Genomic DNA, 25,451 nt, shown 5'->3' with positions numbered 1-25,451 from the left:
CTAATTTCACTATTGAACGTTAATTCACCTTATTAATGAAGCAATTAGCAACTAATGATGTACTTGAAAGAGGATTAAGAAAGTGGGATTTTCACCAACAATTCGGAAGCAGAGCTCTTCTCTAATGCTGAAAATAATATGGGCCGTAAAGCTCACAGTGTGCTTCACGGAATCGGGCCACTCGGCCCCGAATATAAGCTTACTGAGTTTTATCTAAAATTTATTAGGTATGTAAATACATGATTTTTTAGTGTTTTTATGATTTTATCTGAAAATTGAATTCAGATATGTTTATTTAATTTTTGTTATAAAAAGTTGGTGTAGAAATCGAATTGGCAAATTGAAATTAGTTAAGATCCAAATAAAAAATGATGATTTTAGTACCCCTATGCTAGATTTAATTTATCATATAAGCTTTATAGACTTCTCCCCCGAAATTTGTATGGAAAAATAAGATATAAAATTTGTGTATCTGAATTATAAAAAAGGGTGATTTCTAAAAATACATTAAAAGTTCGAATATTTACGGATCCACTATAATATAAATTGTTTATGATCATTTTTTAAAATAATTCATAAATCAATAGTAATATTCGATAGCCTATTAATGTCATAATTAATTTTGCAATTACTCGATACATAATCAGTATAGTAGTATATCATAAATTGCGTATTGTAGACTATAACAGTATAACACCCATTAAAAATGCAAAAATTAAACGGCACAAAATCAAATGATCTTGTAAATAGTTATAGGGTTTAATGGTTGAAGTATAATTATTGGAGTAGTCAAAAAGCGAAAATCCCAATTACCACCTATCTTTTAAAGAAAGAGAAAAATAGGTTCCCAAAGCCAAACAAGTTGTGTCTCTCTCTCGAATTAAAAAGGTTTTTTAATCTTTTGAGAATTTTAACAATTTCAACTTTTGAATATTTGTCTTGTCCTGTTTTCTCTAGTCCAATTATCCCCTACCAAAATACTACTAGCAAAACTGTAGAATTAATTTTTACTATTATGAAAATTGAAGAAACAATAACTAAAATGCCAACATCTTATCTATTCTTATTAATTTCCTATTCTTTTCTATTTAATTTACTAAAACAAATTGTAATGGAATTTCAGAGAGTGGTCCTTGTGGAATTTAAAGAATCGAAATGACTTCTTTTTATGTTTTTATTCTGGATTTTATTATTATTATTATTATTATTATTATTATATATTATTATCAATCATTTACTAAATCTATCATCTGTGGAAGTTTTTGTAATTATGTCGACATTTAATTTTCCTCTTAACTTTGAGGACTTATTCAATCGACAATTGATATGGGGTGGACTATAACCATCTAATCAATTAATGCTAGTGTCCCATTATAAGGTTGATTTATTTATTAATGAAAACATGGGATTTAACACTTTTACTTATACTACTCCATGTTTATCTAAATTGATTTATGGAAAAGAACCAATACTTACAATAATTAATTATGGAGTAAATTAAAAGAGTATGCAAACATATAAAGCTGATCAAATAAAACTTCAAACGATACTTGGTTTTTAAAAACACTTAACTACTAAAACGACACTAATCCGAAATTAAATGAAATTGTGACGCTATACACCTCACTCTTGATAGCATTAATATTTCTAGACAACTTGAAACCTTTTTTTTCTGATGATTTGTTTATTTTTTGTGATTGTGAAGGAAGCACTAATTAAGTCTATGCAAATATCATTTAAATTACTCCATATACCGCTCCAAGCATCTTCAAATTAACACGAAAAAAACATTTCATGTTTGAAATTAACAATATAGTCGAGTCGATCAATAGATGAATAAATCAACCATAACTATGCTTCTATATATGCTTGTCATATTCAGGAAATATTCGAATCATCTATCTATAATTAAACTGAATGCATAGTTACATTGTATTCGGCTACTTTAATTAAGGATTTCAAATTATGAATTGAACATGTATATTTATTTAGAATAAAACTACATGATTAGTTCATGGACGAAATGAGCATGTACATTTATTTAAAATAAAATAAAATATAATTATCATACTACTTATATTAGCCGTCTCAAGTGTGGCATGTATAGTTTAGTGAGCTCTTTCTACTTTTGTTCTAGTCTAGTAATGGAATTCCATTTTAATGAAGAGGTTTAGATATATTCCGACTCAGGGAGTGACGCACAACAATTATGCGTCGTTATTAATGAACGACGCACAACCCTTATGCGTCTTTGGTTAATGACGCACAAGGGTTATGCGTCGTTCAAAGACGCATAAGAATTATGCGTCTTACCCTAGTGACGCATAACCCTTATGCGTCACACTGGTAAGCATTTCTGCCTGTCACCTGGGTGACCCGGGTTCGATCCCCGGCAATGGCGCAATTTTTTAAGTGATTAGTATTTGATAAAAATGAGTTATTCTAAACATTTATTTTTGGCAAATAGATATTACTCTTATAAAAAAGAATTATGCGCCTTTGCCGGGGATCGAACCCGGGTCGCCCGGGTGACAGGCGGGAATGCTTACCAGTGTGACGCATAAGGGTTATGCGTCATTAGGGTAAGACGCATAATTCTTATGCGTCTTTAAACGACGCATAACCCTTGTGCGTCATTAACCAAAGACGCATAAGGGTTGTGCGTCGTTCATTAATAACGACGCATAACTGTTGTGCGTCACTCCCTGAGTCGGAATACAACTAAACTTCTTCATTAAAATGGAATTCCATTAACATGCATTACCCAAAAAAGAATTGTTCCATAGTTTAGTATAGTACTATTATATTAGCCGTCTCAAGTGTGGCATGTATAGTTTATTAAACATGAACAAACACATAAAAGATTGGCCCATTTGGTCCATCATCATTCATCAAAATTCAAACAAACATCAACAACTATTGATTGAGAGAGATATATTTGTATTAATAAATTTTATATAGACTCGACTCATGTAAATATATCTTATACATTATATGGGAAATCATGTACGTACATTTATGTACTACATCTCCGTTCCTGAAAGTTTGTCCAATTTTTCCATTTTCGTCCGTCCCTCAAATTTTGTCTCATTTCACTTTTTTATCATTTTTGGTAGTTGACATCATATTCCACTAACTCATTTCTACTCACATTTTATTATAAAACTAATATATAAAAGTAGGACCCACAATTCACTAACTTTTTCAACTCACTTTCCATTACATTTCTTAAAATCCATGGTGAATCAAAGTGGGATAATATTTAGGAGACGGAGGTAGTAATTTATTTTAAAATACGGCACAGATAGCAAGGATATAATTGTCATACATGTATAGCTAAATAGTCATTTTTCTCTCCATTGATAGACAATATTCAGTGCTCACTTCGACGTTTACATATAGCCTAGTGGTGAAATGCTCCTTTGTCATAGCATCTCAACCCAGGATCGAACTCCCCCAGGACCATTTTCTGTTTTTCTCTTATATGTTCTATTTTTTCTACTCTATCATTTAGTAGTAGTACAATTTAGGTTTCTAAGTAATGTTTGATTAAATATAAAATTTATTATTCACATTTAGTAGTAGTACAATTTAGGTTTCTAAGTAATGTTTGATTAAATATAAAATTTATTATTCACAATAAAGCATTATGATTTGATATACTCTTTATTAATTATGACTTCTAATTCTAATTATGCTCATATTTGATATTTCACCGTAGGCATTTTATTTTAGTTTAAATATTTAAAATATTTTCTAAATTTGTTATACAAATATTTAAGAACTTCAATTTCAAATAGTAAAAAATTTTCAAGTAATAACACTAAAAATAATCTATTTTTTTATGTACGATAAAGTGACTCATAGAAAAAAAAAACTGAAATAACAAAAGGTAAAAGATCGATTGAATTTCAAATTTTTAAGCTAGTGTAGTTATTTATCGCACCCCCAATATGAAGTTTCTGGATCCGTCACTTGGAAGAAGGAATGTAGTCCAGGAAGGTCAAGACAATCGAACTGAGAGATAATGTCACGAGATACGTCGGTATATAAAATCATTGATAAATATTTGTAATTGTTGATTTGATCATTTCTAAAAATATACTACTAGTATACAATGTTATTAGAATACCTGTTACCGTAATAAAAATCGTCACATATTCCTTGATGCATTTATTTTTATGTGCTATGTTTTAAACGTGTCACGGGTTGTACCATAAATAAGTATTGACTACTAATTTTTCATATCACAATAATATGCCAACTTATTATTTTTTTCCTTAATCGTACATTTTTAAGTATAGACTTTAAACGTATATAAAATATAATTCGAATTATATAGTATATGCCGATGAAGTATAAGCTTTAAATAAACTGACTGAAATAATAACAAATTATATAATGTGTAACTTTTTATTATTATTAATTTGTACAAATATTATTTCAATACTTAATTAATCGTATATATTCTTACTTCCTTATCTGGAGAAGCAGAGCTGGCACATACCAAAATCTACAGAAGCAGACACAACTTGCCGCTGTATATCTTAGAGAGAGAGAGAGAGAGGCCTTCAAAATTTTCAATTTCAAATAGTAAAATAAATTTTAATAATACTCTCCCTTTTTACATCATAGATGAAAAGAGGAGAAAATTTAATTAAAAAAGGAAGAAAAAAGACAGAGAAGAGATAGAGAGAGAGTGAAAGAGAGAGCACACTAAAACTTGAAGATCATTTCAAAGTTGATACAGGAATTCCTGAGCAGCCCCGACCCATTTAACAATCTCACCAGATCTTTACAATATTATACTGATTCACTCACTTCAAATGCTCTAAAAGGTAAGGCCTTTTTCAAGCATTGCATCTCATTGTTCTGTGTTGAGATGTGAGAATGTTTAGATGTGTGATGAGTAGTAATCTCTTGCTTGAAAACTGGAAAATGGGTTCTGCATCTGAATCTTGCAACTTGTAAAGGTTAGATCTTTGGAGGGTTTTGGAGATCTAGTGTGAGACTATGTTTTAAAGTCCCTTTTGTCTTCTGGTTTTTGTCTTTTTCCTCTGGTTTTGTTGCTAAGACTCTTATTCTTGTTGGGTTTGTTTTTCTGAATTCTTTATGATGATATTCCTTGTGCATTATTGTTGTTTCTTGGTTCAAGATGTGTTTTTTTCGAATTTAGTTTTGTTTGTTTTGCTAGGAGAGAAAATGGTGATCGGAGAATTGATGGGGGATGGGAATGCTGAGCTGAAGACTTGTTAGTATCTATTAAGACTTAATGTAACCATCTTTGGTGGAGATTCAACTTTATTACAGATTAGCTTTATATGTTGCTTGTGTTGGGCTCATTTGAATACTTGGTTGCTAGCATCATCTGTGTGTACGAATGCTATCTTATTTGTAGAGGATTTCTATGCGGTTGCGATTTCAAGTTAATGTTTTGATGCACTGCTTGCTGCCTCATTTGACGGAGTGTGATATGATTTTTTTAGGTAAATAGGCTTATGATGGCAGCTAATCCTGTGTGTGGGGTGGAGTTGGAGAATGGTCTTCACGAGCCACTCGTAATCTCTGAAAATGTAATTGGGACATCCAATGGGAACTTGGGGATCGAAGAAATAAGTGTTAATCTTGAAGAGGCTGTGAAGCTGGAAGATCATTTTTCAATCTCTGACAAAGAAATCATTCAAGAACCTGTTATGCAACCAGAATGCCACTCTACTGTCACATCTGAGGTATTAGATTCCGAAGTTGTTATCCAGCTGCATAGAACTCCAAAATATGACTCTCTTTTCTTTTTGTTGCATGTATGTAGGCTCCTGGGGTTAAAGGGTCTAGTGATCCTAAGAATTTGAAACTGCAAAAGAGCACAGGGAAGGTAAAGAGTGGTAAATCTTTAAGCCCGAAACCGGTGTCGTTGGCAGGTTTGAGTAAGAGCATAGATGGGAAAAAAGTGCCTAAATCTTCTGTTGCGTCAAATGGTACCATTTCTTCTGAATCAGTGCGTGGAAAGACTCCTGCTCTTAAAACAAAAGCTAAATCATTCAATGAGAGGGAAGCTTCTGATAGCTTGAAAGCAACGAATGTTCAAACTGTTTCTAAGGTATAGTTGTGTATACATCTGCATGAATTACCTATTAATGTACATTCCTTCATGATTATTCAGTTTTTAGAACATAATTACTTCATAATCTCCTGCAGCAGCAACGACATCCTGTTGCAATGACGTCTTCCACTAGTGAAACTCTGCCAGAGGATCCCACGTATGTTGTTTTTAAATATTTCCTTCATGACTCTTAAAATTGGGAATTTGACTCCCCTAGTTGGGAAACGCAAGGTCCCCTAGCACACATATTTAGATAAAGATCTTTGAGCTCCTTTCTTGTAGTTATATAGTATTATTCTTGAAGGTCGTACATTTCTTATCGCTTCAATGACATGGACTGTTTCCTCAATTCAGGGAGGAGGAGACAAAGGCTAAGGTCGTTAAGAAAGGCCCTGCTAATAAAGCTGAAGAAAATTCCGAGTCTTCTCTGTATCCTTTTCTTTGATATAGCTCAATAATTCTATGATATTGAAGTTGCAAGTATATCATTTTGTTCTTAAAAAACTATATCCAACTTGTGAATGTCTTATCCTTAATTGATATGTTGTAGTCCTTCTGATGATGGCAAGCCCCGCAAACTGGGTACTCTTCCTGCGTACGATTTCAATTTTAAGTGCGATGAGAGGGCTGAGAAAAGAAGAGAGGTTAGTTAGTGTACAGACTTTCCAGTCTTCCTCACATTGTCAGGGTTCATAGATTTCACTGTAATTTGTTTGGCAGTTCTACACAAAACTCGAGGAAAAAATTCATGCAAAGGAAATGGAGAAGAACAATTTGCAAGCCAAGACTAAGGTTTGGTTTGAATATATGAGATTAACATTTTGGGTGGTTGGTTTGAATTTTCTTCTTCATTCCTTCTTTGAACAGGAATCTCAGGAAGCCGAGATTAAAATGTTGAGAAAGAAATTGGGTTTCAAAGCAACACCGATGCCAAGCTTCTATCAGGAACCTGCACCTCCAAAGTTGGAACTGAAGAAGGTAATCTGATTAATTGATTCTCATATATTGTTGACGTTCCCATCTTTATAAATACTTTCTGATTTTGTTTTGTTTAAGGTAATCATGACCAAACTATTTTAAGGAAGTAATTTTCACTCTCTTGCAAAAATGTCTCTTGGAATTAATTGTTTTGATGTGCACATAAATATAGTGGTTGGGGCCTAGTTGCTTATTCATGTTTGGCTTGATTGTGTAGAAAATGCTTTAGACATTGAACAAGATCATGCTCTCATTAGTTGATACATGCTATGGAAATTGACAGAGGTCTCAAATGGTTTAGTCTGATGACCGCAGTTAGACAGTCTGTCGTTGACCACTCAGCCACTTCCCCTCATCCCCGCAATAACTTCTAATTGCAGGGGCGGCTGTAACGCTTCTCAGTACTGAATCACCAAATAATGTCCTTTACTATGAAGATTCGAGAATGATGAACACTTGTGCACAATTAACAATGAAAACAAGGGGGTTCCATTAGTAAAATAATTCGTACTAACGCCTTGTTGTAAACAATCTATGTAGATACCTACTACAAGAGCCAAATCTCCCAAGCTTGGTCGAAAGAAGACTTCGTCTACAGCCGAATTGGAAGAAAATGATGCCCCCATTGCTCGTCCAAGTAGGATGAGCTTGGATGTGAAATTTTCAAAAGGTAATGTTGAAAAGACGCCACCTCCCATTGCCCTTGTCAAGAAGCCACTACGAAAATCTCTTCCTAGGTTGCCCTCCGAGACCTCCACCTTGTCCGGTGAAAGGAAGAAGCCTATGGTTCACAAGACCCCGGCTTCCAAAGAAGCAGCAGAATCCAGACGTGATATGAGTGAAGCAGCATCAGCACAGAAACAGGAGGGCGAGACTGGTGCTGTGGCAAATGGGAGTGAGGCGTGCATGGAGAACAACGAAGCTGCTCTGGAATCACAAGAACAAGATAGTTTGGTGCACGAGCCGATTGCAGTATGAGGTGAAAGAATAGCTCCAATGCAGGCTATGCATCTTTTCTGAAAACGACAATGATAGCAAGGCATGGGAGTAGAGTGTAAGGGGTGCCGGTGTCTCATTTTATTACCCCTAGTCAGCAACGAAGTTTGGTTGTTTGATATGTTTTTGTTATGTGTTTGCTGAGTGTGGAGAATTTGTTATCCTAATTTATGGTTTAGGGCATGATTGTCACCCGAGTCAGTCAAAATTTTGGGGTGTTGGAATGGATTCCATCTCGAAAACAGCCTCTCTCTTGCTTTTCCATTGTTGATATAAACACAAGTTATCCTAATTTCTTTCTTGTTTTCTTTCCTCTCCGTTGCACTTGACTTTGACATATTAGTAGAGCTTAATATCTCTTGCAAATTATGGGCTCTCTCCATTTTATGTTAATTGAGTAATTTTTCTATTTTGAAAAATTTTAAGATAATTAAGTCATTTCTATATTTGGCAAAAATAATCTCTCTTATTTTATTCTCCATTTATCTTTCTTACTTTATTAACTATCCATTAACATAGTGTTCTTAATCTCCGTGTTGAAAAGAAGCATATCTATTAACAGACAAATAACAGAGGAGTATCATATAACGTAGTAATCTGGTAACATACAACATTGAGCAATCAACATAGGTATCAAAATAGTAATCTCTCTATCCCAATAGAAATAAAATATTGATTATCCGCGCTCGATGAAACATTTATTAATCAATGCCGAGTGATCGGCTAACGCTCGATGTCCGCACCCGACCTCTCGTCCGTCCTGTTCGCCGAACACAATAGTGGACAAGCGCCACACCCGATCCGCTAGCCAGTGGCTAGGACAAGTACTAGTCCACTATTATGGATTATCTTACTCTATGGCACGGAATTTTATGTAGTGTTTTGTAAATTAATGAAGAGAGAATAAAGTAAGAGATGAAAAAGTATAAATGATATTATTTCTATTTTAAAAAACGTTTTGGACAACACAAAAAAGAAAAGTTTTACTCCCTCCGTCTCATGTTACTTTGCACTGTTGCTTTTCGGCTCGTCACAACCTTCTTATACTATTTATAATTTAAGTTAGAATTAATGCATTTAATTAATATGTTAGTTTAAGTTACGGCTTAAAATAGGACAAAGGAGTATTTTTAATGGGACAGAGAAGTATCTACTAAAAATATTTTGAAATTAGGTAAACACAAATAATCAAGTGGAGAAATGTCAAACACAAACAATATAGTATTATAGTACTAGTTTAATAACAGAACCCAAAACAGAGTTTCTGATACAAACAACACAAGCTAAGAAGACGAAGCACACAGCCGCAGAGGGCTTTTATTCATCAACATACAAAAAGAGAGTAGGGAGCATTATATTAAGAGGAAGGCTGCATGACGAACCAGAGGAGAAACCTGCAAAACCGGGGCTTGGAAAACGAAAAAACAACCAGAATAGGTCGTCGTGGCTTTCTGCCACGGCCAAAGCCCCAGGAAGCTACGCAAGAAACGCCAACTGCCAAAAGAAGCAACCCTAAAACACCTGCTCCAACACCACACACACATATATGCATTAACCAACACTAAGAGACGACTGTTGGAAGGATCAGAAGGTCGATAGTCCACTGCTCGCAGCAGAGCTCTCAGCTAAACATACAGGTACGTAAAAAGGATGGCTATGGTCATTAGAGACAGAAGCCATCCTGCAAACAGCTTTCTTGGCATCAAGAAAGCGGTAAAAAAGTAGTACCGGGCTACATTAGCTGGAAAAAAAGGCGATGCTTGTGGACTGGAGAATCTTCAACACCTCCCAATAGACCCAAAAACGAGTAACACTACTACTTAAAAGCTTTTACTAAGAGAGAGATCATCACCCATCATGCAATGGTTCACCTTAATAAAGTATGTCGCACCTCCACAATTGATCAAGGAGATTGCTGGTGGCGCCAAAGCTGATTCCAGGGCAATGCTGGATGTTCATCCCCACCAGAGTCTTGCCCAAAGCCATCAGAAAAGGCACACTTTTGTCGGATATCAAAGAGCATCCTGCAACAGATAGTATCTGCAAATTCATCTGCTTGGCTGCTGCCAAGGCTGTAACTCCGTAATCTGTTATCCCTGACTGGGAAACATCCAATTCGCTGAGCGACAGGCAATTCCTAGCGATTTCGATCAAGCTTGTGTCAGTGACACGTCTGCAGCCGTCGAGGTTTAGTAGTTCGATAGTTTCTCCATGAAGCTTTGAGATGGCCGAGACAGCATTGTCAGACAGGTTGATGCATTTACTCAGATTGACCTTCACTAGACCAGCCTTTGAGCTCTGAACAAGGGGTACAATGCCAGCATCCGTTATACTCTCAAGGCCACTAAGATCAACGTGAGTCAATTTGGGGCAGATTTTAGCCAACAAGCACAAGCCAGAGTCATCAAAGCCAGGACAGTTGCGGATGGTCAATGATCTGAGGGAGTCACAGTGAGGCGCCAATAGAAATCCAAAGTTCATGTCGCGAATCCCCAAGCAGTTTGCCAGTGCAAGAGCCTTCAATTTCTCACCGCAGTTTGCAAGGATGCCAAAAAAGCCACGTTGGGTGATCATGTGGCACTCTTCAATTTGAAGGCTTTCAAGTGAACCAGCAACTTTGGCAAATGATACGACCCCATTGTCAGAAATGCGCAGACATTTTCTGACAGCAAACAGCTTAAGATTGGGGCACCCTTCACCCACAGCTCCAAGCCCTAAATCAGAAGCTCCCTGGCAAGCAGTTACAGATAAAGATCCCAACTTTTGTAGACCTTGACCTTTACCCATCACCCAGAAACCCCTCTCATTCACATTTTGTAGGTCAACGAGTGAAAGATCAGTCATTTCTCTCCCATAGTGTCCAATGACAGCAAGGGATACATCTGTAATGTTGAGTGACTCAAGTTTTGTCTTTGTCAGGTTGTGACCAGCTGATGTAAATAGACTGGCAATTCCCTGGTCACCAACAAGTGGGCAGTTTTTAATACTCACGCACTTGAGTTTGGGGCAGAAGCGGCCCAAAGCTTGAAGAGTTTCGTTACCAATGTTAGAGCATGATTCCACTGCAACTGACATCAGATTGGGGCAGTTCATTGCAATCGCAATTAGACCTTTGTCGGTCAATGAAGGGCAATTGCAGAGGTCAATTTTCTCAAGAGATCGGCACCCATTTGCTACGTCACTTAATCCTTCATCAGAAATTGAAGATAGGTTCCAAAGAGAAAGGGCTCGTAGAGAGGGAGAACCACGGGATATGGCCTTGAGGCCAAGATTTGTCAGCCCCCGAGTAGATGCATTTCCCCGGATGGAAAGCTTACCCAGACCTCCACGGCCCGCAGTTCCAACAGCTATTGCAGCAAGTCTCACATCTGTTGCCTTTTTCCCCTCCAAGCTTCTAGAGAGATACCCGTTAGATTCTTCTTCATCAGCCTTAATCTCATCAACCTCCTGAGATTTTGATTGATTCACTTGTGGAACAGATACTTCGTCCCTTGTAATGCTACTTAAAAGCATGAGCCAGTGCTTCGACACACAGGCACAAGCACTCCTCTCTTTGCCTCCAGGAAGACGTCTGAAAACCTCGAAGAGACACTCATCGGGAAGAACTTCAATCGATGGCTGCTGTTTTGCCTCCTCAGAGACGACAAACGGAGCACAGACTCTAGATCTTTTGTGAGGCAAAAGATAAAGATCCACAAGGTTAGCAGGAGACAAGAATAGACTTGAGTCCTTCGGGTTCGGGAGAAAGCTCCCTGAGCGAAAAGCACCAACATCTGTTAGGGAAGACATAGAAACTCACATAAGATATTGGTGTTTTTTTTAATAATTAGAACAAAAGAATCAATGATTCGCAAGTTTATATGTTATCAATCAATATCAAGCTCATAAACTAAAAATATGGCAAGAACTAGATTAGCCATAACAAAAACCATGTAATCAACAAATTCCCAGCTATGACTATCAATCCAAAGTGTTTTACCAATATCAGCTAAACGCATCATTTCACAAAGCCGATGGGACTATAAGCTTCAAGTCTAGCTTTTACACAACAGTAAAAAAAATTAACCCAAAATCCAACAAAGATCACTACAAACTATCACAGAATCACAAGATCAAAGAATAAACAGAGCAGTTCAAGATCATACTGCATGAAATTAACAAGATAAAATAGAAGATACATGTGCTTTTAAAAATCCTAAAATTGATACATCTTTGTATGATTAAATATCATAAAATCACAAGATCTGATAGCAAACAAGGAATATTAGACCTAAAGTAACCAACTTTACCCCAAAACCTAAATAAATTAGGATATCGTACCACTGAAATCGAAGACTTCTGACATGGGAAAAGACTGGAAACCAGAAATCCAGACAGCGTGAGCCCAAAAAACCCTCTGGTGAGAGCAAAAACGAGCAGATCAAGCACAACCAATATGGGCAAGAAAAGAGCTGCATGCATGAGAGGAACAAAAAAAATCAAAGGAAGGAGAGCATGGAAGGAAGAAACCCTGTGCAACAGGGCAAAAAGAGGAAAAGAGAGAGAAATTGTGAAGGGTAAGCAAAATGTGAACGTACAAGTTACTTATGAAGATGTATAAGAAAAAGTTGTGGTGGTGTTGAATCAATTCATTTGCATATCTTCAGTTTCAATTGGTGGTGGGGTCTATTCACTCACTCTCTATCTTTCTTTATTAAATGTGGGCTTTCCTTTTCTCTAGGCAAGGAGAGAGAAAGAGGGTCAGATGCATTGTACCAGTCTTTTTCTATGTTCTGTTTTTCTTGGTTTTATCGCCCAAAACCTTACTTTTTGGGAAAATACCATATCCCACGCAACGATTTCATGGTTAAAATGGCGTAATTAGGTATTTAGTTCTACTTTATGTTTTTATGTGCAATAATATCCGATATATATATACACCAAAAAGTCGAGAATATATACTTTTCTTTATTCTCACCTAATAACAAGTTAGTTTCCCATTAACCTCGTGATATTTGATGAATGAAATACTACTCCTTTTGTCAACTACTCCCTTCTTCCGCCGTTAGAAGTCTCATTTATGGGTAACACGAGTTTTAAGAAATATTAAGAAAAAGTGAGTGGAAAAAGTTAATAGAATAGAGATCATCACTTGTACATATTAGTTTTAAATGAAATGTGATTAGAATGAGTTAGTGGAAGGTGAAACCCTGTTATCAGGACTCCTATTCGCGGACGGACTAAAATGAAAAAAATGGGATTAAATAATCATTTTATCATTTGAGTTATTCATAATTTTTAGAACTATTTACTATATTATATTATTAGTATGCGAATCTCATATTTCACTAACTTTTTACTCTCACAATCCAATTCTCCCTTCACCCCACAAAAATATGCATTATTTCCTTTTTAGCCTGTCCACAAGAATATTCTTGCACTTTCCAAATTTGAAAATTCTTCTCTTTTTAATGAGACATATTTTCCACTAATAATACTTTAATTACTTCATCTGTCCCGGAATAGGAGTCCTATTTAGTTATGGCATGAATTTTAACAAATGTAGAGAAAAGTGAGTACTATAACTTAGTATAATATGTGTCACACTTGTATATAGTCCATCTGTCCCATTAGAAATGAAACATTTTCCTTTTTAGTTTGTCCCATTAAAAATGAAACGTTTCTAAAAATAGAAACAATACTCTCTCTACTTTTTCTTCTCTCTTAATTTACTCTCTCTTCATTAACTCACAAAACAACACTATATAAAATCATGTGCCGAAAAGCAAATGTTGCATATTTAATGGGACGGAGGAAACATTAGTTTTATAACAAAATGAGAGTGGAATAAGTTGGTTGAATATGAGCCTACTTACCATCTATGATAAAAGTGAAACAGGACTCTTATTGTGGGATTAATCGAAATGACAAAACATGACACTTATTGTGGGACGGAGTAAGTACTTTTTCTTTCTACTTTTCTCTTATTTTGCTAATTGTGCATTAAAACACATGCTCAACCAAAAGTATATATTCTTGTGGGACGGATGGAGTATAAAACTAATACATTAAATGGGTCTCACATTCCTCTCACGTTCTTCCTTTACTTTTCTTCACAAAGTCAAACAATTTCTTAAAACTCGTGCCGAGTCAAAAGTGCTCTTTAAATAGTGGACGGAGTGAGCACTTTTATTTCTATTAATGAAAATTTTTACCATTCTTTCTCTCTCTATTTTATTTTATGTATATTTTCTTTTTGCCTTTTATATTTCTTCAAGTATATATTAAAATAAGTGTCTTTAATAAATAGAATTATTTTTCATGAACGGCTGAAGTTTAAATACTTAGCTTTGCGTACTTCAGTTGTTGACTTGTTTCTGGTAATAGTAATTTTTTCTCAGTTGCATTATTTTTGCTTTGAATATGCTGGAAATGAAGATGAAAACGCTCATTTATAATACTATAACCTAAAATTTAGTAACTTCTACTCTAAATAAAAATAAATAAAAAAAGTAGAGATAAGTTCTCCACGACTCATGCAAGTGGATGCATGGGTTAGGAATAAATTGTGTATAAATTGGTGGAAGAGAGACTGGTAGATAGAATACATTATAGAGAATCCAAGTGGAGGTACCAATATTTGAAAATATTAGTATAAGTTTGTTGTAAGCTTACATTTATTTAATTATTCCATGAACATGCGATGTTCATGCACATTCAATGAATAAATACACTCCCTCTAGTTATAGATGTTTCCATACTATTTCATTCCATTATAAGTCGGACAACAAGAATCTACATACAATTCACATACTAGCAATATAAAATTTACATTCCACTATTTAATTTCTTCAACATATGATTATATTATTATTTAAAATAATCTTGAGAATATCATTCCACTCATCTGACAACCCATGCAACGTAGGGGACCTAATTAATTTAGTACTATTTGTACATGCTAGATATTGCAATAATTCAGGTACTTATTGTTTAGGTATGAGCTTTTTCTCAACAACATTGACCAAATCTCAACTTGATTAAACTATAATCCGCCAACGAATTACAGAACTTTAGCCATGATAATTATTCCCTAAATAAGGGATCATGTGGGCAAGCGTAATTATTTAATCTCTATTATACTACAAAGGATTAGTCATTGTTTATAGTTCAAGTGGCTAATATATCATAATGCATATGTTTCTTCAACTGCAAACGATCGCTACAAAAAAAAAACGCTAATTAATGACGGCAGCGGAAATTTCAGGGATTAGTGACGAATAAGCAACTGAAAAATGTCAGTCACTAATTCGTGACAGAATAGTCCGTCAATAATCCGAATTCACCATGGCGGCCGTCTTTGATTTCCGTCATTTTAAATTTAGTGACGGAATTTTCCGTCACTAATATTTTTTACTGACAAGCTTATTATTGACAGATCTGTCAGTACTTAATCTGTCACTAAATCTCTTAAGTGCCTAAATTTCGCTGATTAGTGACGAAAAATTCCGTCACTAAATTGCGAGTTTTTTTTATTGTAGTGGATGACCTAATAAATGTCCGAATGAATAGCGACAATTACGAAGTCAACGATATTAAACCATCATCACAGCACAGGAAAGACAATAAGGTGGCTACTGGAGAGGGCCTGAATTGTACATGCACCTTGGATGAGATGAAGTTGTTGGCGCGCATTTATATTGACGATACGTATCGGAAGATCCAATCCTCATCAACCACTAAAAGATCAATAATGGAGTATGTTTTAAGATAATGTTGCCATGAAAAACAACGAGCAAGTCATCTCATACACCCCGACATGATTATATACACCTGCCAAGCACTGGCCCAGATGTAGAAAATTGGGCGAAGTTCGCCGACGTCATGACCAACACACAAAAGATGTGCCTAGCCACCATAGTTTTGCCGACATTCTCCAAAAAGCGAGGGAGAATTTCTTCAACGACGAGAAAATGATGTTCAAGTTCGAGGAGATATGGTTGCTTATTTGGAACTACTCTAATTCTAAAGCTTTGAGGAGATAGAGATATAAGGTATCTAAGATTTCGAGTGGTGCCAAAGTCTCCGCTTCCTGGCCAATACTCTACAACCAGGGATGAGTCCATCAATCTGAATACGCTAATAAAGGAAAATCTCAACTTTGCCACGTCTCCAAGCACTAATTAAAGCGATGAAGAGAAAAACAAATTGGAAGGATCCAATTTGTTGATAAGCGCACTCACATACATGCTATCAAGATGAAGGAGTTGTCCACAATGCTCACCTGATATTCGTCGATGTCCAAGAAGAATTGGAAAAATGCATGAAGCTCTGATTGCTCAACTCCCATATTGAGGAAGTAATTGGGATTTAATTTTTAGGAATTTAAATTTTTTTATTTTAGATAATTTAATGGAGTAATTTTGTTATTTGTATAGTTATTTATGTTAAATTTATAAATTGAACAATAAAAAAATAAAAAATAAAATTAAGTTATGGTATGAGTAGAGAAGTACTATATGCTAAGATAAAATTATAAAAGTTGTGACATACTGTATAAATTAAAAAGAAAAAGAATGAAGATGTAATAAAATTGAGTATGGGTTGTGGATGGTCTTATGCTAGGCCCGTTGATTGCCTTTTGTTGTTGACAATAAGGGAGTTTGTTAGCTTAGGTAACTTTTGTACTTGGTTTTACGGCTTTGTGCTCATCACTTATTGTTTGAGTCTTTTATTTTTATAAAAAAATAAATACATCAAATTATAAATATTCATGAAATCAATTTATAAATTGCGATGGTAATTATTGTTTAGAGCTACCTTAATTAAGAGTTAACTTTAAATCAAATACAGTCTGATCATCTAATTGTTAGAATATACTACAATAATAAAAAAGTATTTCAATTGATACAATTTTTTGCCTAGTAGTTTTGCTAACACGTTTTTTTTGCTGCAAGTTGACCATACTATAGCAACCTCCGACTTATAATTTAGGTATACTATAATTTTTATATCATTTCTCACATGTTTATCACCTTCGCCAAACTTTAGCATTAGTATAGTTAGGATTGTATTCAAATCCTTTTCACCTATTTAATCCAATCTCCTTCTTAATCTCCACCATTTATTTCCAAGATCCTAGGGCCTAAATTATTGGCTTTTACAATTAAATTAAATACAATAAAAAACCGAAAAGGATAAAAGAGGGAATTACTAAATTGTTTGTTATGGTAACTTCCATGATTTTCTCCTTTGAAGATCTTGGCGGTTATCTTCTAAAATCACACCCACCAAACGTGTTTCTTCCCCTAATCCATCGCCGAACTCTTTCTCTCTCCGTATTCCACGTTGCAATGAAACCATATTGTTGAGTTAAATTATTTAGTGCACCATAGAGTAAGCAGATACACATAATGCACCAAATTGTACTAGATAATGCATGTTATTGACTATATAATGCACGATATTTGAACCGTAATGTATAAGTTTTCTGAGCCGTTTTGTTTGTTTATGTTATTCAATTTCATGAGTAGTTTAAGATTGGAACTGTTTGCTTGTTTGAGGCACGTTTCAATCATTCCCCAAGGGTTTAACAATTATTGGGGCTAGGGTGTAGTATGGTTTAAGCTACACAACCGTAACTAAAGTCCACTAGTATTAGCCCTTCCTCTATGGTTTAGTTATCAGCGTCGCTAAGGTGGTAGTTTAAACCGATACACATAATGCATCAAATTGTACTAGGTAATGCATGTTATTGACTACAAAATGGACGATTTGTGAACTGCAATGTATATGTTTTCTGATCCGTTTTGTTTGTTTCTGTTATACAATTTCATGAATAGTTTAAGATTGGCATTCGTTGTTTGTTTGGTGCACGTTTCACTCATTCCCAAGGGTTTAGCAATCCTTGGGGCTAGGGTGTAGTATGGTTTAAGCAACACAACCGTAACTAAAGTCCACGAGTATCAGTCCGTCCTGTATGGTTTAGTTATCAGCGTCGCTAGGGTGGTAGTTTAAGCCGAAACACATAATGCACCAAATTGTACTAGGTAATGCATGTTATTGACTATATAATGGACGATTTGTGAACTGCAATGTATATGTTTTCTGAACCGTTTTGTTTGTTTATGTTATAAATTTCATGAATAGTTTAAGACTGGCATTCGTTGCTTGTTTGGTGCACGTTTCAATCATTCCCCAAGGGTTTAGCAAAACTTGGGGCTAGGGTGTAGTATGGTTTAAGCAACGCAACCGTAACTACAGTCCACGAGTATCAGTCATTCTTCTATGGTTTAGTTATCAACGTCGCTAGGGTGGTAGTTTAAGCCGATACACATAATGCACCAAATTGTACTAGGTAATTCATGTTATTGACTATATAATGGACGACTTGTGAACTGCAATGTATATGTTTTCTGAACCATTTTGTTTGTTTATGTTATAAAATTTTACGAATAGTTTACGATTGGCACTGGTTGCTTGTTTGGGGCACGTTTCAATTATTCCCCAAGGGTTTAGCAATCCCTGGGGATAGGGTGTAGTATGGTTTAAGCAACGCAACCGTAACTAAGTCCACGAGTATCAGTCCTTACTCTGGGGTTTATTTATCATATCGGCTAGGGGGTAGTATCAATCGATAAATGTAATGTACAAATAATATTGTAAAATGTAATCTATTCAATCAGTGATGTACAATATATGTACTGTAATGTAATTTTTCCGGATATGTTTTTGTTATGATTGTATACAACATTTTAGTTTGCTCAGCACTTCCCTATCAGGGGCCATATCTGAGGCTGTATAGATGGTCGACCTTCCACCACCCTGGTTTCCTATGCTCAGGCTCTTCCTGAGCTGTACTTGTCCCGGTCTCTGCTAATCTCTTCCATAATTTCTGGACAATTCCATCTGGAATTACATCATCGACCACTTCGTCGATGTCCAATCTAAGCTGCTTCACTGCTATCCAACATACAACATCAGAACATGATTATAACGGAAACTATCAACATTGCATTTACATTAGCTAATGCACCATTCACTCATGTACACAAGCAGTAATTGAATGTATAGTACTTGATAAATAATGTATAATACTTGCTAAATAATGTACAGAAGCAATCAGATAATGCACAACAGAATATTACATTGCATCAACTAGGTTCATATACACAAGCAGTCAAATAATGCATAATACTTTATAAATAATATATAAAAATAGATAAATAATGTACACATGCAATCAAATAATGCACAAAGGAATATGACATTCACCTATTCACCCATATAAACAAGCGGTCACGTAATACCCAATACTTGATAAATAATGTAAACTATTAGCTAAATAATGTACATATTCAATAAAATAAAGCACACAGGAATATTGCATTCACCCATGTGCATAAGCAGTCAAATAATACCTATAAATTGATAAATAATGAATAATAATAGTTAAATAATGTATAGATTCAATCAAATAATGCACATAGGAATATTCATTCACCCAATCACCCGTATACAGAAGCAGTCAAATAATGGATAATACTTGACGAATAATGTGTAAACAGTGACTAATAATGTACTCAATCAATCAATTAATGCACAAGAAATTACATTCACCTACCACCCTTTTACCAAAAAACCGCCGACGAATGGACCATGGAATACTAAATGATGTACATCAATACCAGAAATTCTACACGCAAATGAAATAGATCCCTCACCTTCAGCAGCGTTGGTTGAGATCTTGAAGGTCGGCCTCTCTTCATCATAATGTATCTGCGAGACGAAACAAATATAAAAAACCGCTAAGATTTCGTCGACAAAATCTGCAACTAAAGCATGGCAAACTAGAAAATAATTTCACACCCAATAATAGGCAGAACCCTAACAAAAAAGTAAAACGAATTTATGATTTCAGCAAATCGAGACCAAGCTGAGTTTGAAAACAGAGATGGTCGCGCACTACGGGAATAATGTTTGGACGGCGAAACGTACAAAAATCGCACTCTCTCTGTAGATTTCCGGTTGCTTCAGGTGGCGGCTAGGGTTTAGAAAGTGGTGGGAATGTGGGGAGACAATTTGCAGTGATGAATTGAGGGAGTAGATGAAGCTGATAGCAAAATCCCTCTTATAATTCGCACATTCCGTTTTTGGGCGGTTTTGGTACTGTGCATTTACCAATTTACCCATATAATGCACAAAAAGGCCTTAATAATGCAACAACGGGATCATTAGTAAGCTTCTCATCCGGATCGTCCATTCCTCAAATCTAACGGTTCCAATTAAGAAGAAACTTAAATCTAAGAGAGGAAAAGGAGATTAACACTACCCAGTATCGTTATATTTATATATAGTTATTCAAATAAAAACTCATTTTTACCGTGAAAGAGGATAATTATGTTTATATTTATATTTTCCTTATTCATAATCATTAGTAATAGTGAAATATTAGAAATTGCAGTTGATTGAAGTGAGGTCCCACACTCTGTTTACATGCTATTTAAACACCTACATTTCATATCATACGAGGTTGAAAGTTGAAACCAATGGTGGCCTTTTCTATGTCAAATTGGCCGACAATATTAAATTGATGTCCAAAAGATTAAAGGAGTGGTTTTCCTGTCCACATATCACATCGACGCGTTTAGATTAAATAAATATTTATATAGTAGTAGTATAATATTATATAAATATATTTAATAATGTCTCTTGCAATTAGGCCTGAAAATTTAGTATGCCGGTTTCAGGTATACCCGATCCCGACTCAATACCCGATGGGTTTTGGGTACCCGAAATCCGAAATTATGGGTTCGGGTACGGGTTTGGGTAGTTAATGTTAGGATTTTTTAGGTTTAGGGTACCCGAAATCTGTATTAGAGTACCCGACTAATACTCGATTAATTATGTATTTGTGATAAATATTTTTATTTAGTATAGGGCCTATGGCTCGTAGGGTAAATCTAGAGTAAATTTATTTAATCACATGTAGATTTATGCTAAAAATTTCCTTATTTTAAAATTAAGTAGTGTCTATATGTCTAATGTCTATCATATATTCACTTCGTCCTATAGAAATAGTCCATAACCAATTATGACAACATTTTATCCTTTTCTTTACTTTTATCTTTTTATGGGTCCCACCATTTACTACATAATTTCAACTAATTTTTCTCCTTATCTCTTACTTTAACAATTATGTATTAAAACTCGTGTCAATCCCAAATGACATATTTCTATGGGACGGAGAGAGTATATATATATATATAGTCATAGAATCATAATCTAGAGAAAGCTAAATCATTAGAATTGAAGTTTAGACTTTTAATAATAGTCAATAAATAGTATTATTGTGTTATTTTTAATAATTTCTATTCTTATCACAATATAATTTATATAAAAGAATAAATTTGAAATACTAATTTCGGGTTTAAAGGTACCCGATTAGTTAGGTTCGAGTACCCGCATCGAGTATTAGGGTACCCGAATTCACATACGGGTTGGGTATTGGGTATAATATTTTTGAGATTTTGGGCTCGGGTACTCGAATTTTCGGGTTTAGGTACCCGAATTTACAGGCCTACTCGCAATTGATGAGGTTAGAAGGCTCACTTTGCTATCTCAGTGTCGAGGGTACCCGAATTTACAGGCCTACTCGCAATTGATGAGGTTAGAAGGCTCACTTTGCTATCTCAGTGTCGATAGATACATGGTTGATGTTGGTTGTACGACAATTATGTATTCATCATCAAACGTTGAATGATACGCAACAAATTTAAGAGATTGGAATGGATTTGGGAATTGGAAGTCGAGTAAATGATTTTTCCTGCATTTTTCTTTTAAGGAATAATTAATTGTCTTTAATTTATTGATATTCAAAATTAACTCAAAACTTTTGGGTATATCCATATTGCCTAGTTATACAATTTACAGAGTAGAAAGCATATAAATAAGTCAGTGCTGAAATTAAAATATTACTCCATTATTATTTGAAGTAATTGATGTTGAATTATTTTTTACTTTTTTTTAAATTACTGATATACAACAAGATTTTCATAATAATATATATAAAGAAGCGGGGAAGAAAGGGGAAAACAACACAAATCGACCATAGCTCGAAACAATTGGGAATAGCTCAAATAAAATCAGAGTATCTCAACAATCAACAACTCAAAAATGAATATTATTTCAGCGATACAAGAACTCAAAAGAAGGTCAACTACTTAGCGGAAACATTTGAAAGAATGAATATGCTATGTATGAAGACACAACATATTCTAGACATTTGATAGACATTCTTCACTTTTATGCTCAACACAATGAATCAAGTAAATAAATAAGATGCATGCATCCTAAGGCTTCGATTATTTTTATGGGTAGGATCGCATTTTCTATTCCAATCAGAAACTTGATTAATCCGATTAATTCCGACAGCCCCAAAAAGAAAGGAAGTGAAACGATTACTCCCCAATCCAAAATACATAATTACAGACCCAAAATACTCCACTCCAATTACATGCATAGCACACCCTCCATTTTAGAACAAACATCAAAGAACATAAGAATTATAATAATTAAAGTTACGTACTCCATTTTCCAAAATACATGTACTGTATACTCCCCATTCCATATTTAATCAAACATACTCCCTTCAAAATACACGTACAATATCACATTCCATCTCTAAAAAAAGACCCCAACTAATATTAATTGTTTTTAAAACCATGGAAACAAATACCCCCATTCCAGATCCGTCGTTTTCCCTTCCCAAAAACACAACAAGCATCAAAAAGAAATTAGAGTTCCGTCGCGTCACAGGGCCGCTTCTTCGTCGCCGCCACTGCTGTCTGCCGTCGTCGCTGCGGAAGCCCCAGCAGCCGCTGCCCTCTTTTCTCAAGCAAGTAAGTCCCTCCGCCTTTCCCCAATTCATCCTAATTCTATTTCTCCTAAGACAAAGGCTAAACTTAAAGATTGAAACTTTGTACCGAGCATGATGATTCAGAATTATCCTAAATGAATGCAAGGAATTCAAGGCTGGGAATTGATCGGTGATTACCTTCTTAGGTGGCAGAAAACTCTCTTCTCCAACATGGTTCTTTCTCTAAATTTTAGTTCCTGATTTTTCTTGGTATTGAATTTATGTGTAGAAAGATCGTGGCATTGATTGGATATATATAGGCAAAACTGATAGATATTGATGGATTTGGTGGTTGGAGAGATTTTAAGGAGTGGAGATATGGGGAAATCGTTTGGTGATGGGGTTTGGAGAAATATATTTGACCAAGTAGATAACTACAAATTTGAAATAAATAATTGATTTTTGATTTTATTATTTTTTTTCTTTTTTTTAACGGGGTGTTACATTTTATAAATGTAAAAAGCTTAATTTTATACTCCGTAATTATAAACTTTTACCTGGATTCGACTAGAAGCGATGGCATTCTTCTTCAAAAACATATCTCGCCCAAACCCGAAATAAGCTCAACAAAATGTATAAGCCCAATTATAAGTTTTCTTCTCTAAAACATATATCTCGTCCAAGGCCTAAATGAACCCAATAAAATGTATAAGCCCAATTATAAGTCTTCTTTGAGACACATTATCATTAGAAATGACCACTCACCCGTTAAAAGATCTTATAAGGGGAGGGTTATTCATACTTATATAGAAGAACTACGATCATCACTAAATCAATGTGAGACAAGATTTAAGAGTTTTAACAATTAGTTCGGGCCATTCGGGGTAGGGACCGGCGCGACCTCGCGGGGGACGGGCAGCCATGGCAAGGGGGGTTCCGGCACCGGCCAAGCCACATGCTTTCGTCACTGCATACATAAATAATACGGGATGTTGAAGAATTTACCTCATTTTAATTAAAGATTAGTATTTGATACAAAAATTTGCATGTGTATACACAAAGACGCATATATATATATATATATATATATATATGGGAGCGTTATTCTCCTTTTCACATCTTAGATCATTTTTCCTTCTTAATATTACGCGTTAGATCTAAGGCATCAACGGATCAGATTGATTCTATAAAACTGGTTCCGTGTTGCATTATAGATGGTGTTTGTATGCATTACAGGGTTATTATTGACATTTGATGGAAAAGTAACTGCCACATTTTAGTATCTGCGAATAATGCACCACATGGTCACGAGTAATGCATATAATTGACTATATAATGCACAATATGTGAACTGCAATGCATACGAATAAGATGTACCATGTTATGATTTTTGGACACACGTTTCTTGTTTCCCCTAAGGGTTTAATAAGCTTAGGGGCTAGGGTATAGTACGTAGACACGTATGTAATCTTCACATGGTAACGAGTAATGGATATAATTGACTATATAATGCACAATTTGTGAACTGCAATGCATACGAACAAGATGTGCTGTGTTATGATGTTTGACACACGTTTCTTGTTTCCCCTAAGGGTTTAATAAGCTTAGGGGCTAGGGTATAGTACGTACGCATTAATAACAAATTATAAAACGATACGAATAATTCACCAAATTGTCACGAGTAATGGATGTTATTAACTATATAATGCACAATATGTGAACTGCAATGCATACGAATAAGATGTACCATGTTATGATGTTTGACACACGTTTCTTGTTTCCCCTAAGGGTTTAATAAGCTTAGGGGCTAGGGTATAGTACGTAGACATTACTAACAAATTGTTGTTATTGGAATATATGTATGTGCATTATTTGGTTTAGGTAGTGCATTATGTAGCTGTTAATTGTCATTATCTCAGTATATTATGCATTATTAGAGGTATTGTGTATATGGGTTAATCAACGGATTGAAGATTACATACGTGCATTTAGTAATGTCTACGTACTATACCCTAGCCCCTAAGCTTATTAAACCCTTAGGGGAAACAAGAAACGTGTGTCAAACATCATAACATGGTACATCTTATTCGTATGCAGTGCAGTTCACATATTGTGCATTATATAGTTAATAACATCCATTACTCGTGACAATTTGATGAATTATTCGTATCGTTTTATAATTTGTTATTAATGCGTACGTACTATACCCTAGCCCCTAAGCTTATTAAAGCCTTAGGGGAAACAAGAAACGTGTGTCAAACATCATAACACCGCACATCTTGTTCGTATGCATTGCAGTTCACAAATTGTGCATTATATAGTCAATTATATCCATTACTCGTTACCATGTGAAGATTACATACATGTCTACGTACTATACCCTAGCCCCTAAGCTTATTAAACCCTTAGGGGAAACAAGAAACGCGTGTCAAACATCATAACACAACACATCTTGTTCGTATGCATTGCAGTTCACATATTGTGCATTATATAGGCAATTATATGCATTACTCGTGACCATGTGGTGCATTATTCGTAGCG

The 25,451-nt window shown here is 35.0% G+C and overlaps 2 protein-coding genes across 5 annotated transcripts; one reads left to right on the top strand and one right to left on the bottom strand.

Annotated features, from left to right (window-relative positions):
- The first annotated feature begins 4,635 nt into the window (after positions 1 to 4,635).
- On the top strand, positions 4,636 to 8,366 carry LOC121802344 (protein WVD2-like 5). Of its 4 annotated transcripts, XM_042201998.1 has the most exons (10): positions 4,636 to 4,838; positions 5,195 to 5,274; positions 5,487 to 5,729; positions 5,810 to 6,097; positions 6,196 to 6,257; positions 6,455 to 6,529; positions 6,651 to 6,744; positions 6,821 to 6,892; positions 6,968 to 7,078; positions 7,619 to 8,366. In XM_042201998.1, the coding sequence occupies exons 3-10, from the start codon at positions 5,499 to 5,501 to the stop codon at positions 8,054 to 8,056; spliced, it is 1,371 nt and encodes a 456-aa protein (XP_042057932.1). In that variant the 5' UTR covers positions 4,636 to 4,838; positions 5,195 to 5,274; positions 5,487 to 5,498; the 3' UTR covers positions 8,057 to 8,366. The 4 variants fall into 4 exon arrangements, with proteins under 4 accessions (XP_042057932.1, XP_042057934.1, XP_042057931.1 ...); XM_042202000.1 differs by lacking the exon at positions 5,195 to 5,274 and having other exon boundaries at positions 6,199 to 6,257; XM_042201997.1 differs by lacking the exon at positions 5,195 to 5,274.
- A 909-nt stretch (positions 8,367 to 9,275) lies between these two features.
- On the bottom strand, positions 9,276 to 12,665 carry LOC121804462 (EIN3-binding F-box protein 1-like). Its single transcript, XM_042204017.1, has 2 exons — positions 12,395 to 12,665; positions 9,276 to 11,847 (listed from the first exon to the last, which is right to left on the bottom strand). The coding sequence occupies exons 1-2, from the start codon at positions 12,417 to 12,419 to the stop codon at positions 9,947 to 9,949; spliced, it is 1,926 nt and encodes a 641-aa protein (XP_042059951.1). The 5' UTR covers positions 12,420 to 12,665; the 3' UTR covers positions 9,276 to 9,946.
- Positions 12,666 to 25,451: the final 12,786 nt, after the last annotated feature.

This window comes from Salvia splendens, chromosome 5, assembly GCF_004379255.2.
Source record: "Salvia splendens isolate huo1 chromosome 5, SspV2, whole genome shotgun sequence".
NCBI classification, from domain to species: domain Eukaryota; kingdom Viridiplantae; phylum Streptophyta; class Magnoliopsida; order Lamiales; family Lamiaceae; genus Salvia; species Salvia splendens.
This window is presented reverse-complemented; position numbering and strand designations above follow the sequence as displayed.